Source organism: Triticum dicoccoides, chromosome 2B, assembly GCF_002162155.2.
Source record: "Triticum dicoccoides isolate Atlit2015 ecotype Zavitan chromosome 2B, WEW_v2.0, whole genome shotgun sequence".
Lineage (NCBI taxonomy): Eukaryota > Viridiplantae > Streptophyta > Magnoliopsida > Poales > Poaceae > Triticum > Triticum dicoccoides.
In genome coordinates, this window is record NC_041383.1 from 683,567,822 (window position 1) to 683,587,413 (window position 19,592).

Consider the following 19,592-nt stretch of genomic DNA (forward strand, 5'->3'; position numbering starts at 1 on the left):
TCCTTCCCCTACAACCTACTCCCTAGACCCGGTAGGGTCCTAGCTCCTACCACTAAATGTCATCGCGCTGATATTGGGATGAGAATAAAACCGACATGCCTATAGATATCTTTGGATTCCGAAATAAAATTTCCCATGTGATTGGGAGGCCAGAAGAAAATTTTGAATATGCCAAACTGGATCTTCGATGAACCTAGACAAAATAGTGCATAACCATTCCATTTTCCTTTTTTTAATTATTTTAATCACCATTGTTGGAAATGCAGAATACTTCTATGTCATATTTGAATTTTGTGGATTATCTCTCTGGACAGTTTTGGCGGAAAGAAATTTTTATCAAAACTGAGACTTTAAATCATATTTTATGTTTGCAATATAAAAAGCTTTGTGGTTTTTTTTTCATTTTGATGAAGAGAGGGCAGATTTAAGAAGAAAACAACATAGACTCCTGGCTCCCAAACAACATCTCAGCTAAAGCTCATGCAACATAATATATGTCCTTGATTGCAATATTGACTTCACAATTCACACCATGCAATGCACATAGATTGTGAGACAAGTTAATCATTGTATCCCTAAAGCCTGCTTGGACTTAGTGTAATTTGTGTGTGCTTCTCGGCACTTAGGTGACCTAAATACTGAAGACCACACAAAATTTACACCCAATCAAAGTGACCTAAGAATAAAAAAGTGTCAAAAACGCTCTTATATTATGGGACGGAGGAAGTAGGATGTAAGGCGAGAATTATATGAAAAAGCTGGGAAACAATCCTTCGCAACGTAAACCAATGTAAATGATTTTGATCAATATTTCCTTGCATCATACTGAAATACTCAATAATAGAAACTAACGTAAATGAGATTTTGACTCCGTGTTTTCTTGCATCATACGGAAATACTCAAAAATAGGAAATGAACGCAAATGATTTTGGCTCTATGTTTCCTTACATCATACCGAAATACTTAATAATAATAGAAAAACAACAACAACCTTTAGGGCATGTTCGGAGGCTCTCCAGCTCCACGCTTCACCAATTCCTGGAGGGGAGCTGAGCCGAACGAATTACCGCCAAGAAGCTAGAAGCGAGAAGCTCAGCCGGACTCCAGTGTAAAAACACGAAGCACCAAAAGCCCAGCTCCACCGATTTGGAAAAGGAGAAGTTCACCAAATTTACAAGGGGCTGCCATCGCCAAGTCAATTCAGATCGAACCGGTACGCTCGCTGTAACAGATCGCTCCTCACTCCCTCGATTGAATCGGTACGAGGGCTCCTTCTCTCGCTGAACCGCCAAGTTGGGCTTCCTCCAACCGGCCCAAACTGGAGCCCAACCAGGCCAACTAGCTCCCAGCTGGGCTGCAGCACTGGGAGAAGCTACCCCCGACGCCGAACGATTGGGAATCGCCAGGTGAAGCAAGAAGCTGGCTAGGGAAGCTGGTTTTGTGAAGTTGGATGAGATCAGAACAGGCCCTTAGTCTCAAACAAGTTGGGGTAGACTAGTGCTGAAACCCATAAGATCTCGCGACCAACTCATGGTTCTGGCATATGGATAGCCAATGCGACCAGTTTCATGTCCACTACTCGACATGCATACCACGGAACTACAAGGGATACAACGCGACCGCAAACCGAGGTTTCAATTCTTCTGTCATATTCTCTCCCATCGCATGTGCAAAAAACATATTCTAGACATTCAAACTGATTTTAAGAGCATATATTCTTGTCCTGGGTTCTTTTCGTCACTTGTGTATAAGTTACAACCTAACAAGCAAAATAAGAAAAAGCTCAGCCTAGATAAAGTCGTGGAAACGTGGCCGACCAAAAGGCCCATCCCAATTTGGTGGATGCTCGAGTAACTCAAACAACAACAACCGCGAAACCTTCCACCTGGTTTTGCCGGTTTTGCAAGGTTCTACATGATTTTTTTTCTATTATGTGTTTTTATCTATTGATTTTCATCTGTTTTACTTTCAGGTTTCCCTTTTGTTTCTTTTTCTTTTTTATCTTTCCAAAGTAATTGTTGACTTTTTTTTAACACATGTTCAACGTTTTTTGTAAACAAGCCAAACATTTTTAGATACACGTTGAACACTTTCAATACTACTAACGTTTATCCGAATAAATCTTGAACATGTGTAAAATACACATAGTGCATTTTTAAATACACAATGTACATTTTGAAAGAGGCAAAAAAAATCTAGATTTTGAAATTGGTTCAAAATTCCTAGATTCTTCTCCTGGATTCTTTTTGTCACTTGTGGGAAGAAAAAGCCCAGTCTAGGTACAACCCCAGAGAAAATTGCGGATCAAAAGACACATCAACAACACAAAACAAATGAACATGTGACAAAGGAAAACAACATGGGGATTGGAAGAAACAGTGACAACGACATTTCAAATATGATTTAGTTAAGTCTCATCTAGATATACCCAGAAGGGACCCTATTCATAACTTTGAATACCTTCGGGTGAACAAGGATGTTACTAGTAAGTTGCAGACACAAGAAGAACAAGGAGGGACTAGTGGACGAGGCTATTATGTTTCATTCAATCTGTTGATAGGTTGCTACGTTCACATTTTTAATAGGTTGATTTTTTTTCTTGCGAGGATAATAGGTTGATCTTTGCACCTTGAAGATTTGGTACCAAAGGAGTGGATGTCAATTTAGTTGATGAGGAAGAATACGTAGGATAGAACTCCTACCCAAGTACCAAAAACTACCGAACCTTGTATATTTGGTCAAACATGTTACAATGCATGCTCAGATAGACTTTATCTGTAACTTTTATTCAATAATAGCATAATTATGATAAAATTTACTACCTTCGTGTCAAAATGTACGTTCAATTTAAATGTTATATTTTAGTATGGAGGGAGTACATAAGAGCGAAAACACATCGAAGACTTGCAGTGAAGGAACTAAGCAAGCACATGAACATCGATCGCCAATACAATGTTTTTATTCTGCGGTGCTTCCAACAGTTTGGAGTACATAGTTTGATAACTTGATAGTCGATATACACAACTTAACCTATGTATGAATGTATCTATCATCAGCTATCATACACAATTGTTCCTCCGACAAAGTTGTGCAACACAAATCTGAATCTGTACACGATGTTCCGCCGGTCGCAGAGTCTGCCCTTCTCTCTGTCTCCCATTGGATCATGCCATCTCCCTGACAAGAGTTCGCTTGGAGACTTCGGCTTGCCTTGGCTTGATCATCTATTCCCGTGATTACCGAAGCTTAGCTAGTTCCTGTTCTAGTGAAGGAACTAAGTAAGCACAAACATCGACAATACAATGTTTTTATTCTGTGGTGCTTCCAACAGTTTTGAGTACTTGGTTGATACACAACCTAACCTGTAAATATGTATCTCATCATCAGCTATCAATATCATACACAAATGTTCCTCTCACAAAGCTATGCAACGCATTTCTGAATCTGTACACGCCGGTTGCAGAGTTTGCCCTTCTCTCTGTCTCCCGTTCGATCATGCCATCTGCGTGACAAGAGTTTGCTTGAAGACTTCGGCTTGCCTTGGCCTGATCATGCCGGTAAGGATGTTCATCTGCTCCTGTGATTACTGAAGCTTAGCTAGTTCCTGTGATTACTAATCTGAATGTTCATCTGTTTCTGCTCTCACACAACGCCCAGTACTGAAGCGCTGGGGAGGATATTGCTGGGACAGCACTGCCTCTTCCTCTCACGCGACGATCCGGTTCCGCCTGCCGCCGCCACCTTCTTGACGTCGCTGGGAGCAGACGACAACGGAGGAGAAGAGTTGCTCTCGGCGGCGCGCTTCCTCTTGAGATGCCCAGCCGGGAGGATCAGATCTAGCACATAGGACGGCAGGTCCTTCCTCCGGGTGTGCGAGACCTCCAGCTCCATCCCGGGCCTCCAGAACTCGTACGTGTACACCTCCTGCTTGAACCCCTCCGTCGTCGCGCGTAGGTCGAAAGGCACCTGGGGCTGCTGCTGCTGCTGCTGTGGCTGTGGCTTGGACAAGCCCACGAAGAAGGTTGACGTGCAGTGGAGATCATGGGGCTTGGCGGCGTAGGCTTTCGGGTTGGGATGGCAGAGCAGCATGCCGGCCGTGGCCATCTCGACCCTGTTAACCAGCTGCCTCAGCCGTGACTCCACCCACCCCTTCCACTCCCGGAGGTCGGCCTCCCCTCCGGCGACCTTCACGTCCACCTGCAGGTAGCTCTTGTACGCCTTGAAGAACTCGAACGGCTGGAACAGCGCGTCCCACCCGCCGGCCTTGAGGATCTCCTGGCAGACGCCGTTGCCGATCTGGAGCTGCTCCGTGATGGTCCGCAGGGTGGCGTGCGAGACGTTGTAGCACGAGTTCATGCATGGGTAGGCCGGCGTGATGACGGGCATGAGGTGGCTCTTGTCGCGCGGGTTCCGCCGCGGGTCCCAGACGGGCAGCCGGAGCGCGAGCTCGCCGCCGTCGTCGTGCTCGATGTCCCGCAGCAGCACCGGGTTGGGCCACTTCCACTGCGCGAAGATCTTGAAGAAGCGCGGCACCAGCATGCTCGGCGAGGCGTTGGGGTAGAGCTGGCACACGCGCGCCACCAGGATCGCCCAGCCCACGCCGCCCAGGAAACCCATCACGTTGGAGTAGACGCCACGCGCCTTGGCCCAGTGCTTGATGCATCGCAGCGTCGTGCGGAAGGCGCCGGCGTCTGGGACGAGGCGCAGGAGCTCGTCGGCGACGCGCACGCCGTTGAGGCTGCGCGCGGAGGCCAGGTCTATGCCGCGGAAAACGGAGCGGTCGCGCAGGTCGAGGTCCCTGGGCACCACCGGGAGGCACACGCTGGCGTAGAGGAGGTCCACCTGCACGCGGCGGAAGCGCATCTTGATGACGGGCACGTGCGCGCGAGGCACGGGCTGCAGCTCCGTCACCGCCTCCGTCTCCGCCAGCACGCCGCCGAGCACGGCGAAGAAGTCGTGGTCGCGGTTGATGTAGGAGGGGCCGACGACGAGGGCGTCGATGTCGGAGCCGCGGCCGTGGACGCTGAGACGATACGAACCGAACGGAATCAGAAGGGCGGTGGCCTGCTCAGCCATGCCGTCCGGAAACCCTCGCTGAGCGGTGACGCGCTTCACCCACCGGTCGACGATGGCCTGAAGATCGCGCAGCACATCCTCGCGGGCCGCCAGCTCATCGGAGGTCTCATACAGGCCGGCCTCACGGAGAAGAATCTCTAACTGGCTGGAGCTCTCGTGGTCGGCCGGCGTCGGGCCAACCAGCGAGATCGGCGTCAGCGTCATGATCACAAGATTGTTCTTGTGTTGCAAAGTGAAGGACATGCTCTGATATAGTATTATATTTATAATAAAAAAAGTGGAAGGTATTGTCTGGACCAAATTCGGATTCAAACTCAACTCTGTGCATTTTAAAACCGAACAGAAAAACCGAAAAATAAACCGAACCGAACCGATTTTTTTGTTTTTATGGTTTCTGGTTTCGGTATGGTATGAACTTTTCATACCGATTTGAACTTTGGTTTTTATGGTATATACCGAAAAACCGAATGGTTAACCGAATAAACCGAAGTAAAAGATAAATTTATATTTCTTGAGATGAACAACCGTACAAGTTGTCATTTTTCTTGTACATGAGTCAAACTCACTACTAAGCACCTACATTTTTCTTGTAACATTGTCATTTTTCTCTTTTTAAAATGTTAAGCACGTCCATAACCATCAACAGATGAATCAATGCATGCATATATACTTATATATATAGTCATATACTATTTGTGTAAAATAGAATGTGTTTTGAGTCATAAATTTGCAAATTATTATTACGTCATTTTCAAATTCGCGTCAACTTTGGTTTTTATGGTATATACCGAAACCATACCGAAATAATTTGGTATATACCGAAACCGAACCGTATTTTAATTTCATACCGTATTTACCGAAGTATTAATACCGTACATACCGAAAAACCGTATAAACCGAATCATGTAAACCGAATAAACCGAACGCACAGGGCTATTCAAACTCGTATCCGAACTTGCGTGTGTTTCATACTGGTGCCTAAGTCGAGCACGTGACCCTTAAAATGTCCCTCAAAACCGTGAATATAAATATTGAGCCAGTCATCCAACCATGTTCCTTTTTCTGATTTCTAATTTCTGCAACGCTCAAAAATAATTGCACATCAAATCTACAATAAGTGAAAATATTAAAATGCGACAGTAGATGATATTTAAATATTAAAATTCAACTAAAATTTTAAAATAAAATAGTCAAACTTGAATTTAGCTCACACATATGTTCTAGTTATTGCCCTAACGGCACATATATATTCAATCAGATCTTCCTTGAGCTGCCCAGGAGTTGCTCGATGCCGATTTTTTTAATGCATTTGGACAAACTCCTCAAACGTGGTCGGATTCTGATGTGGAAGTTGGATAGGATCATTCATGTTTACAAAATCCAGACCTCCGGCAGAATCTTCACCCTCATTCTCCATTGTCATGTTGTGCATGATCACACAACATGGCATCACTTTCCACAAGGTCTCTGGCTCTCATATTTTAGTAGGTCCTCGAACAACTGCAAAATAGGCTTGAAGCTTCAGAATGTTGGAAATAAGCCCTAGAGGCAATAATAAAGTGATTATTATTATATTTCCTTAATCATGATAAGGTTTATTATTCATGCCATAATTGTATTGATCGAAAACTTAAATACATGTGTGAATATATAAACAAATATCAAGTCCCTAGTAAGCGTCTACTCACTAGCTCGTTGATTAAAGATAATTAAGGTTTTCTAACCATAGGCATGAGTTGTCATGTGATAACGGGATCACAGTGATGTGATGGACTAGACTCAACTGTAAGCTTAACATCAGATCGTTTAATTTATTTACTATAGCTTTATTCAGGTGTGGAGCTCTCGAGGTCCGCCGGCGTCGGGCCAACCACCGAGATCGGTGACATGATCGCGGTGGCCAGTTCCGTGCTGGGATGTACCACAGGTAAGCAGCGCACAGAGAAAGCCCATACTGTATTATATTATTTATTTATAACATTGGGATGGCAATCGGGATCACATTCGGATTCAGAACACGTGGGTGTTGCCAACTAGTGTTCGAGTACATGACCAAATGATCATTAGAACGGTATCAAGTTCCCTGTGGCAGTTAGGAGCATCTCCAACGCGAACACTAAACCGCTTGTCCGGACGTGATTTGTCATCCAACACAGTATTCCATTTGTCCGTGAATCGGTTCAAATTTCTTTTTCGTCAACCGGAGGTAAACCTGGGAGGCTTTATGGATGCCCGTACCGCCGCCACATAAGCGACGGACACCTCGAACCCACCCAAAATCCTCTCCCTCGCCCGTGTCTTTTTTCGCATGAAGCAGTTGACGCGCAATCATGTCAGTCAGCGCCGCTCAAGAGCACCAACACCCCATTCATGCCCGGAGCGGACGCGACCTCTCACTAGAGCTAACATTGAAGCGGCGAGCCGGCCGAGAGTGTCGCCCGCACCTTTTCAATGCCAGAGATACCTGATTGGACGACTCTCTTCGCATGCAAAGGCCACATGTCCGTCTGTCTGCCGACAGTAAACAAGTGCAGTTGCCGAGAAACCCACTCTGACACCCGTTGATGTGGACCAGATCATGACCAAGGCATGCAAGAGTGAGGTTAATGCTAGAACAAATGTTGAACCATTAGAGCATCCAAAGGAAGACAAGGGCAAAACCATTATCTTAGTTGGGAAGCTTCCGGTGCCTATTTTGGGAGAAATGACACATCAGATTTCCAGCTGCAACTTCCCACCTAAACCTAATTAATTCTGGAAGTCTCTAGCACCTTATAGAGGCTGGAAAAGATGGTCTTAGAAGTCAGCTTTCATTAAAAAACGGTGCATCATTTGAGGTCTTGAGTCAAAAGTTGTGCAAGTTTCCATGCAAGCTGTCCAGGAATTTATTACAGTGCGAGGCTCAACAAGTTTGCTCCTGCTACAGCTTGGGGCTCACGAATTTACCCTTCTTTTTGAGTTGTTTTCACACCTAACTAGTGGGTGCTTCTAGTATAAATATTCCCTAGCTGTTCCATGTGAGGGGGGATGAGATTTCTGAGTTTATGTTTATAGACAGTCGGTGAGGTTGTGTTGTGCTGTGAGCACTAGTATCATTGAGTGTTAGCTCGTGTGTGTGGATTGGAGGGCCTGTCCTCAATTCATATAAGATCCTTGTGGTTCCGTCTTGTGATTCTTCATAGGTTCACAAGCTTCATGGTTTGGGTTGCATCCTTGTAAACCAAGCTAGTTATCCGCTGCAATTTATCTGAGAGTGTTTCCTCTTGTTCTTGCTACTTGAGAGTAACAAAGTTTGTTGAAAAAAGTTTCGAGTGAGTTTGTTGCTGCTCCTTGTGAGTTCTTTGGCACCGTGAAAGATCATTTCCGAGGCGTCCCGTATCATCTTGGCATCAGAGCTTTAGGTTGTTCGCGGTGCTATTTTCTCTCTTGCTGATTTTGTTCTTGAGAAGCTTTCATGGGTTCGAGGAGATCCAGCAGTGTTGATGGTGTGCATGGAGGTAGGCACCTCATGGAGGAGGAGCTGCCACTTCCCGTGTACGATCCAAGCTTGCAGCCCGCCTATGTGTTGGCATTGGAGGATACACGAGAGTATGTGTTGAACAAGGTGGAGAGGCGCATATCGGCCGTGGAGACCAACCTTGGCCGGAGAATCGACTCCCTCACCGAGGAACTCCGTCGAGATAGGCTTGCTGCACGGGGTCGACATCGACAAATCCCCGAACAGCAGGGCCAACGCCACCTTGAGGAGGAGCATGGAGAGCACAACCACGTCTATTCGGGTGATGCTCATAGCTACTACGCTGCACCACCTCGGCGTGCTCTCTACGACCAGCGAGGTGCTACTTGTGCGCCACCATCACCACCACGAGATGGGCTTGCTGCACGGGGTCGACATCGACAACTCCCCATACAGCAGGACCACCATGGAGAGCATTGGAGCGACCACTCCGATGATGCTCGAAACTACTACGAGCCTCGACCACGATGTGTTCATCATGATCGTCGCGGAGAAGGCCAAGAAGGCTTTGCCATGGGAGGAAGAGGTCATGGGCGTGCTCATCGTGACCATGAAGATGATGGGATTGGTAAATTCAAACTTACCATACCATCGTTCAATGGGAAAACTGAGCCCGATGATTATTTGGAGTGGGAGATGCGTGTGGATCAGATTTTTGACAGCCACCGCTATACGGAGGAGAAGAAGGTACGATATGCATCCATTGAGTTTACTGGATATGCTTTGATTTGGTGGAACCAATTGTGTCGTGCTGGAGGTCGTCCGGAGACATGGGTGCAAATGAAAAATCTGTTGCGGAGACGGTTTGTTCCTGAACATTTCACAAGAACCTTGTACAATCGACTCCAACGGTTGTGCCAAGGTAATTCTAGTGTTGATGAGTACTATAAAGAGATGGATATTTTGATGATTAGGACAGCGGTGAATGAGCCAGAGGAGGCCACAATGTCAAGATTCTTTCATGGACTGAATGAAGATGTGAAGAAAGGATAGAGATGGTTACATATCAAGATTTGCAAGAACTTGTGCATCCAGCTATTCGTGTGGAGCAGCAGCTGAAGCGTCACCAAAGTCGCAGCCAAACCTATACATCAAGTACTTGGAGAGGTTCAGTTCAGCGAGAAGTAGAAGGAAGTGTTGCTGCAGATTTTCGCTCACACAACAAGATGACTACAAAAGAAGCTAATGCATCAAAGGTTGAATCTTCCAATACTCCTGCCACTCGCATTAGTAATATTCAGTGCCATACATGCAAGGGTAGAGGTCACTTCAAGAAGGATTGTCCTAATCTGAAGAAGGTTTTACTCACAAATGATGGATATGTCACCGATGACTCAAGTGACAAATCTGAATCTGAGAAGAAAGATGCAAATTATTGTACTTTTGAGACCGGAGCACCTCTGAGTTCAGATGGAGGAGATGGTGTTAATCTCATGGTTCGCAAAGTGCCTCATGATGATGCTCCTATTATTGAGAAGGGCCAGCGACAAAATGTGTTCCAATCCATTTGCAAGATCAAGGACAAAAACTGCAAGGTGGTCATCGATGGAGGCAGCTACAACAACATCATTAGTAGTGATCTTGTGCATGCTCTTGGGATATCAACATGGAGGCAGCCCCAGCCATATTATTTAAAGTGGCTGAATGGTGTTGGTAAGCTGAAGATTACGCATCGTGCTAGGGTGCAATTTTCAGTGGGAAGTTATGTGGACAAAGTGGTATGTGATGTGGTGCCAATGCAAGCTTGTCATCTTCTTTTGGGAAGACATGGCAGTTTGATCATGATGCTACTCACCATGGGAGGTCTAACAAGTATTTGTTCATGCATCAAGGAGTGAACCATGTCTTGGAACCTATGATGGATCAAGTACTCAAGGTTGAGCAATTCCCACAAGTGAAGAAGCCCAAAAAGAATACCTCAAAACCGAGGACGGTTTTGTTTGAAGGAAGGGAGGATGATGTGGACCAGATCATGACCAAGGCATGCAAGAGTGAGGTTAATGCTAGCACAAATGATGAACCATTAGAGCATCCAAAGGAAGACAAGGGCAAAACCATTATCTTAGTTGGGAAGCTTCGGTGCCTATTTTGGGAGAAATGACACATCAGATTTCCAGCTGCAACTTCCCACCTAAACCTAATTAATTCTGGAAGTCTCTAGCACCTTATAGAGGCTGAAAAAGATTGTCTTAGAAGTCAGCTTTCATTCATAAAAAACGGTGCATCATTTGAGGTCTTGAGTCAAAAGTTGTGCAAGTTTCCATGCAAGCTGTCCAGGAATTTATTACAGCGCGAGGCTCAACAAGTTTGCTCCTGCTACAGCTTGGGGCTCACGAATTTACCCTTCTTTTTGAGTTATTTTCACACCTAACTAGTCGGTGCTTCTAGTATAAATACTCCCCGGCTGTTCCATGTGAGGGGGGATGAGATTTCTGAGTTTATGTTTGTAGACAGCCGGTGAGGTTGTGTTGTGTTGTGAGCACTAGTATCGTTGAGTGTTAGCTCGTGTGTGTGGATTGGAGGGCCTGTCCTCAATTCATATAGGATCCTTGTGGTTCCCTCTTGTGATTCTTCATAGGTTCACAAGCTTCATGGTTTGGGTTGCATCCTTGTAAACCAAGCTAGTTATCCGCTGCAATTTATCTGAGAGTGTTTCCTCTTGTTCTTGCCACTTGAGAGTAACAAAGTTTGTTGAAACAAGTTTCGAGTGAGTTTGTTGCTGCTCCTTGTGAGTTCTTTGGCACCGTGAAAGATCGTTTCCGAGGCGTCCCGTATCACCCGCATTCACACAACCCACCGCTTGGCCTGATCGGTTCCCGCTATTTATGCGTGGTCAGGCTCGACAAGACCTATACCACATCCCCGCCCCCGATCTCCTTTGTGCACCACGCCTGCCATGACCTCGATCTCTAAACCGTTGTAGGAAAACCTCTTCACCGAAGAGAAGCATGAGTTGTCCGGTATTGCGGCTGGCTGGCAGGGCCGCCGAGTCAGTCGGATACAGGCTGGCATGCCAGCGAGCTCTCCAGAGGGCAACAATACCGACGAGATGATGGACGAGGTGGTCGATGATGAGTCGGCGCCATTGCCCTCATCAGTCCATGTTGGCGTCACCTTGGAGGAGTCGCACAAGGACCAAAGGTACAACCTACAACTTCTTGAAGAGCGTCGACTCGGGAGGAACAAATACACGGTGACCAGGCGATCGACAACACCATAATGACCATGGTGGCAGATGGTCCGGGCATCCTGGATGACAGCAGGTGTTGATCCTGTCCTACCGTAGCGCCTGGGAAATCCTGTTGGGGAACGTTGCATGAAAACAAAAAAAATCCTACGCCCACGCAAGATTTATCAAGCAGATGCATAGCAACAAGAGGGGAGAGTGTGTCTACGTACCCTCGTAGACCGTAAACGGAAGCGTTTCACAACGCGGTTGATGTAGTCGAACTTTCTTCGCGATCCAACCGACCGTGTACCGTACGTACGACACCTCCACGTTCAGCACACGTTCATCTTGGTGACGTCTGTGCCTTCTTGATCCAGCAAGGCAACGAGGTAGTAGATGAGTTCCGCCAAAACGACAGCGTGGTGATGGTGATGGTGAAGTTATCTCCGCAGGGCTTCGCCTAAGCACTACGAAAATATGACCGGGGTGTAAACGGTGAAGGGGGGCGCCGCACACAGCTAAGCAATTGTCTGTTATGTGCTAGGCGCCCCCTCCCACATATATATAGGTGGGAGGGAGGGAGGAGCAGCCAAGGGGGGCGCCCAAGTAGGGGGGTCCTACTTGGGGTCTCTCCCAAGCCGCGCCCCTCCTTTCCTTATTTGGAGCGCAGGGAAAGGCAGGGGAGGGTGGCGCCTCCCTATCCTTTCTCCCATGAGAGGGAAAGGCGCGAGGGGCTAGCCCTCCCCCTTTTCCTTCCCTAGGGTTGGCCAAACAAGGGAGGAGGCGCACCAGCCCCCTTGTGGGCTGGTCTGTCCCATTCTTTGGCTCATAAGGCCCATAACTTGTCGGGGGGTGCCCGGAACCCCTTCCGGTGACCCGATTCTTTCCAGGTACGTCCGGAAACACTTCTGCTATCCAAATACCATCATACTATATATCAATCTTTATGTCTCGGCCATTTCGAGACTCCTCGTAATGTCTGTGATCTCATCCGAGACTCCGAACAACATTCGGTCACCAAAACATATAACTCATATAACACTATATCGTCAACGAACATTAAGCGTGCATACCCTACGGGTTCGAGAACTATGTAGACATGACCGAGACACCTCTCTGGTCAATAACCAATAGCGGAAGGGGGAGGTGGCGCCCCCCTTTCCTTTCTCCCTTGAGGAGGGGAAGGAAGGAGGGACTTGCCCTCCCCCTTTCCTTTCCCTAGGGTTGGACGGCCTGGTGGAGGGGCACACCAGTCCCTTGTGGGCTGGTATGTCCCTCCCTTGGCCCATTAAGCCCATATCTTTGTCGGGGGTGCCCGGAACCCCTTTGGGTGACCCTATATGTACCCGGTACACTCCGGAACACTACCGGTGACCGAATACCATCGTCCTATATATCAATCTTTACCTCTCAACCATTTCGAGACTCCTCGTTATGTCCGTGATCTCATCCAGGACTCCGAACAACATTCGGTACCAAATCACATAACTCATATAATACTAAATCATCATCGAACGTTAAGTGTGCGGACCCTACGGGTTTGGGGACTATGTAGACATGACCGAGACACCTCTCTGGTCAATAACCAATAGCGGAACCTGGATGCTCATATTGGCTCCTACATATTCTACGAAGATCTTTATCGGTCGAACCGTTATGACAACATACGTTATTCCCTTTGTCCATCGGTATGTTACTTGCCCGAGATTCCATCGTCGGTATCCACATACCTAGTTCAATCTCGTTACCGGCAAGTCTCTTTACTCGTTCCGTAATACATCATCTTGTAGATAACTCATTAGTCACTTTGCTTGCAAGGCTTCTTATGATGTGCATTACCGAGAGGGCCCAGAGATACCTCTCCGATACTCGGAGTGACAAATCCTAATCTCGATCTATGTCAACCCAACAAACACCTTCAGAGATATGTGTGGAGCATCTTTATAATCACCCAGTTATGTTGTGACGTTTGATAGCACACAAGGTATTCCTCCGGTATCCGGGAGTTGCATACTCTCATAGTCGAAGGAATATGTATTTGACATGAAGAAAGCAATAGCAATAAAACTGAACGATCAATATGCTAAGCTAACGGATGGGTCTTGTCCATCACATCTTTCTCCTAATGATGTGATCCCATTCATCAAATGACAACACATGTCTATGGTTAGGAAACTTAATCATCTTTTATTAACAAGCTAGTCTAGTAGAGACTTACTAGGGACACGATGTTTTGTCTATGTATCCACACATGTATCAAGTTTCTGGTTAATACAATTCTAGCATGAATAATAAACATTTATCATGATATAAGGAAATATAAAATAACAACTTTATTATTGCCTCTAGGGCATATTTCCTTCACTGCTCGCAGTCATGTCCCTCACAATCCGGCCATCGGGGCCTCTTTCTTGACCCAGTTTCTCTAGTTCATCTATTGTGATCCATCTATGCTTGAAGCAATATCTTGTAGGGATGCATTGGCGCAAGATCTGGGCATACAAAATCTTCAAGTGGCTCCAGATTGCAAACGGGTGGTGAATCATATTTATTAAGACGTTGGCGGCATTTACAGAGCAATTATTGTGGGGAATTTGTTGCATAATGTGGTGTGTGCTAGGTTTCATATTGCGTATGCAGCAGTAGTTGGAGTTGTTAGACGGTTCATGACAAATCCAAGTAAAGCTCACTGGAAGCAGTAAAGCGGATACTTGGGTATCTCAAAGGAACTTCTGCATCATGTTTATGCTTTGTAAGCGGTTATCCTGTATTGCAGGGCTATACTTATTCAGATTATGTTGGTGACAAGGATCATAGGAAGTCTACATCTGGATACATGATGACTTATGTAGGGGGCGATGCCATGGCAATCAAGATTGCAGAAATCTTTTTCTATATCAGGCACATAAGCTAAGTACATAGCATAGTTGATGTGCTATTCACATTGCCAAGAATTCAAGCTATCACTCTAGGACAAGCACATTGATGTGAGGTACCATTGGATTCGAGATATTGTGACTGCCAAGTTGCTAGAACTTGAGAAAATAAAAAAATGACAACAATGGTTCAGATATGATGACCAAAATATTGCCAAATGAGAAGTTGCGATAAATTTGCAAGGTAGCGGGCATGGCAATGCTCCTCTCCTGAGTCGGAAGGGTGGGGACTTGGGATATCCTCCTCGTGTGGGTTGTTAGGAGATGTCCATTTGAAACCTTTTAGGCTGCCCAAAGTTGTGCCAAAACCCACTACCCATTAGTATATATATATATATATATATATATATATATATATATATATATATAGGACATATTTTATCTACAAGCAGTGGTAGTTACCACCTAATTATCTGTGTGCCACGTGTCCTTCCACACCGATGTGCAAACGGGTTAGTGGATGAATAGTGATCCATTAACATTTCACTCTCGGTAGTTAGTTGAACAACACGCTAGTAGCCCGACCGCATGCACCGCATATCACTGTGTGGATAAGTGCTAGCTGCTTTTTTAAACACCGGATAAGGGTTAGCTAGCGTGACTTACGTACTGCACTAACTAATATTCGATACATACTCTATGGTATATCTGTTCCATACATATTCTACCCCCGCTGGATAGTCTCAATATACATACTCCATACACTATATATAGTATACTTGTCCAGCTATATTATAGGTACATACTATATACTTCAGAAAAAGTAGAATATATATACTCCATATATACTCTATATATAGTATACTCGTCGAGCTATGTTATACATACTATATACTTCAGAAAAAGTAGAATATATATACTTCATAGTCATATAGATTATGAAAAATATGATGTATGCCTTACAGTTGTTGGAGGCATGGTGTATAGAGTATGTACGCTCTTAAATTGGAGTATAGAGTATGATGTTTAATTGAGGTTTAGAGTATTAAGACAAGGATCGAGTATGTCAATGGAATTAAAAAGAGAGCGTATGTATACGTAATAGTAGTATGTTAGAGTGCATTCCGTGGAATTTCCCAGGCACTCTCACATGCACGCATATAGTATGTATATTAGAGAAAGGGAGTATGTAGATTACAAAAAGAGAGTATATGTAAGAAAAGTAGTATGGAGTATAATAATTAAAAGGTACTATGTAGTATTATCTCGCGAAAAAAGTATGTAGTATTATCTCTTGCTACAAGAAATATAGTATGTAGTATTATCTCTTGCTACAACAAATTAAAGATACGGAGCCAACATATACACATTGACGTACTACACAGATAATGTAAGTAGTTCATCCATTATTCCATCGACCTCTACGTGACATCGAATGATCATATACAATTTATTCTCTTGTTTCCCTCCGGTCATGTGCCCATCTTATCATCCCTGAACTTTGTTTAGCAACTCTTAATCTGTGATAGGACGTACGTCGGTGCATGCTGGAGCAATCACGTCCCTCTACCATGTGACTCCACTTCTCACCATCATCAGGTATGTCAGAAGTGCTGGACAGTACGTGGTGCAAGTGCGGAGCCAACATAGTTGGTGGATGTCGTCGGCGTCGCCACGGCCATAGATCGGATGGCTACGTACTTTGAAATGTTGAAAAGTGTCCAACAAAATATAAAAGAATTAGTATTAGCATTTGGTAGCCCGGCAACAACAGCGGACGAGTGATATCCCGGAAAGCAAGAATGCGCCCGGCCACGGATATCAACGCCATGTTGTCGTCGATGATAGGGCCGGTGTATGTACGCGTGATGCCGTCTGTCTCACTTCACGGATAAAACTCGCATGAAGCCCGTGCATGTGTATATATCTTGTCCCCAACCTGGAATTAACAGATAAAAGATGGATCACGAAAGACAAAAAATCCGTTGCAGATGGGCCTCTTTTTTTTTATTGTGTAGTCCTGATCTGAAGCATGAGCACCGGTCTTGGCATCCATAGGTCACACGTACATATGCTAAATCTAGAGAAGTAGAGCAAGATGGAGCAAAGATTACCCCACAAAAAAAAGATGGAGCAAAGATTAACATATATGTTTTGGGATGGATCACCGTAATAACTCCATATGCTTACCTCCGGTGAAACATGACGCTAACGGCGGCCGCGCAGCCGGCGGATATATTTTAAAGGCTAGCCTCATTTGCTTTGACTCGAGGTAGTTATATATGATAAAACTAGCCATATAAATCGAGAGGATGCAGCTGGATATTTAATCGGGTTGAGAAAATCTAGCTACTTCCAAAACCGTGACCCGTTAATCAGCTTTCACACATGAATGGCATCCGACGGCAGTAAGTGTGGTGGTAGCTACCACTAGGATGGATATATTATGATAACATTCTTAATACCCTTATTTTAATAACACTTCCGCCTTATTCTGATAACAGCCCGACTAACCCACGCAAAGAAAAGAAACCCACCCCACCTCCACCCACTCCTTCCCCGATCCCCTCCACCTTCTTCCTCCCACGCCCGAGCCCCCCGATCCACCAACCCACCGTCGCGTCCCCAGGCCGGCGACCTCCCACCGCCACGCCACCTTCCTCCCCTGCACCTCCGCGCCACCTCCACCTCTCTGCGCCGCCGCACCACCTCGAACCACCTACCCTCCCCGCCCCACCTGCCCCCACGCAGGCCAGCCACCGGATCCGCCCATCGCAATCCTCCACAGCGGTGCCCCTGCCGTTGGATACGACGCGCGCCGACGAGAAGCGTCGGATCCCGCGCTCGGGAGAGGGCTCAGGCCTCCTCCCCAACAGCTCCCGTTGCCTTGTCGTCCCTGCTACCTCCCCTCCCCACACCATCAGATTCATCTCTCCATGGCGACGCTCGATCGAGCCAGGCCCGAGGGAGGAGAGCAGCCGGGTCTCTTCCTCCTCTCCGGCGAGGCCTGGGCACCCCCCTCCTCCGGCTCGGACCAACCACCCACAGATCCCGACCCTCGCCGCCGCCACCTCCGCTCTACACCGCAGGTGGATCCGGGCCGCCACTGCCGGCGCTGCACCCCTGGCTCTCCCCACTGGACTCCCCTCTACCCTCCTCTGAACTGTACAGCAGGCAGTGCGGGAAACTGTGGCGTGCAGTGCACCTCACCCCGGCGTGTAGCTCGGCCCCTGCCCCGGTGTGCGGGCACCCTCGCGAGCAACATCGGTCAAGTTCATGCCTCCAAATCCTCCACTTTGTGACCCATCCCCAGGCCCCCGGCTACGCCACCCATCCCTAGGCCAGCTCCGACCAGCGGCTCCTATGGAGATGCCCATGGCCGCCAAACAACCATTGCCCCACCGGATCTTGGGGCGGCCGGCGTCTTCCCCTACTGGTGCGCCACTTCCTCCTCTCCTAGTAGCTAGTCCCTGCGAGATCCATGATGGCTACAGCCCCCAAGTCGTTGTGTTGGTCCCCCATCCTAATGACCACGACCTTCACATCCCCTCTTCACTCTCTGTGCCTGCACCTTGATGGCTGGTGAGCAGCTCCATTAGCTCCGCCGTGGGTCGTTGACCATGCCGTCGTAAGCAGTTAAGCACCGTGGGTGAGGCGTTGTGCTGCAGTTCATTTGCCGCTGGAGTTCACTATTTAGTTTGCTTATTTTTCCTGAGTCGCCCGCCAACAGTCAAAAGAACTCAAAGTGCACTGCAGTCTGCTGTTGTTCAGTTTTGTTATTTTTGCGGAAACAAAAAAGGACCAACAAAAGAAAATAGGAAAGCTAGTGCACTGCACGCCCGGATGAGACTAAAAGGAACATAAATGCAGTTTGTGCATCATCTTCCCCAAAAACTGATTTTGTGCAGTTCTCTGTTTTTTATTTTGGCTATGTTCAAGTACAGTGTGCTTCTTTTTTTAGTGCAGTCCCAACTTCGTGAAGATGGCGTTCGTGTGTCCTACAGTTCCTACATGCTGGTGGAGCGATGCATTGGGCTGGATGCATGAGAGGTGTGTGATGGCTTGCCACTTGTTCCCTTGTGCTCTGTCTCTATTCTTGGTCAGCTGCGGTGTGTGAAGTGTCGGTGTTGTTTCTTCAGATAAGTGGCATGGAAGAAGCACTGGAGATCCTGTTGCACGGTTCAAAGACTACCATGACGGCACATCAATGGCATGGAAGAGGTCATCGAGCCTAGCACATCCACCGCGATGGCTGCTTCCGCTGGTCAATTTCTTATGTTCTTCCCATTCATGGCCTAGCTTGCCCAAATTTTCTTCTGAATATTTTCTTGTTGCTATTCCGTGTAGCAGTAGTGGTGGTGATTACTCCCTAGTTGCTAGTCAGTTCTCCACATCGAGCCTAGGGTCGCCATCCTGAATATTTTTCTTCTGAATTGCAGTTCTCCCCACTTCTTGACGGGGTTCCGTTGCCATGGTGCTGCAGTGCGCCTGGATTTTTTAAAGTTTCACTTTGTTCTTGGATATGTGAGAAAAAAATGTAAAAAAATGTAAAATAGATGCAGTTTGTGTGTATTGTGAAGTCCTTTGTTTGTATTTGAGAAGTTCGTTCAGCTGTGTAATGCCGTTCTTTTTGTTGCCGATTGGTCCAGTTCTTTTTTGTTTTCCAAATTCCCAGGGATGAGAAATTGAACCTAATGTCGGCGAGACAACAATCCGCAAGTATCATGCGCATGCAGTTCCTTTTGTATATGCTTGCAATGCGGTGTGTGTATGTGTGCAGTACACCCCCATCGGTCATTTTGTGTGGCAGCTCATTACCCCTCTGTATGAAGTGCGTTGTCTGTCTCAAAATTCAGTCAACTACATTAACATTTGCAATGCGTTTGGTCCTCGGATGTGGTTCACTTTTGAGAGTGACGATGTTCACTTGCCCCCAACATGAAAATGCAAAAAA

General features: G+C 46.5%; 1 protein-coding gene and 1 long non-coding RNA gene across 3 annotated transcripts; one reads left to right on the forward strand and one right to left on the reverse strand.

Annotated features, from left to right (window-relative positions):
* Positions 1-3,642: 3,642 nt before the first annotated feature.
* On the reverse strand, positions 3,643-5,166 carry LOC119361138 (nuclear poly(A) polymerase 2-like). The gene has a single exon (XM_037626495.1). It carries the CDS (start codon positions 5,074-5,076, stop codon positions 3,643-3,645), a length of 1,434 nt encoding a protein of 477 aa, XP_037482392.1. The 5' UTR covers positions 5,077-5,166.
* Positions 5,167-17,185: 12,019 nt separating this feature from the next.
* On the forward strand, positions 17,186-19,275 carry LOC119365591. Of its 2 annotated transcripts, XR_005175617.1 has the most exons (3): positions 17,186-18,688; positions 18,778-18,902; positions 19,078-19,275. It is a non-coding gene; the product is annotated as an uncharacterized LOC119365591 (long non-coding RNA). The 2 variants fall into 2 exon arrangements; XR_005175616.1 differs by having other exon boundaries at positions 18,778-19,275.
* The last annotated feature ends 317 nt before the right edge of the window (positions 19,276-19,592 follow it).

What these genes read in the sequence shown, in the direction of transcription:
- LOC119361138 (XM_037626495.1), bottom strand. Translation starts at nt 5,076, where the DNA reads ATGGCTGAGCAGGCCACCGCCCTTCTGATTCCGTTCGGTTCGTATCGT.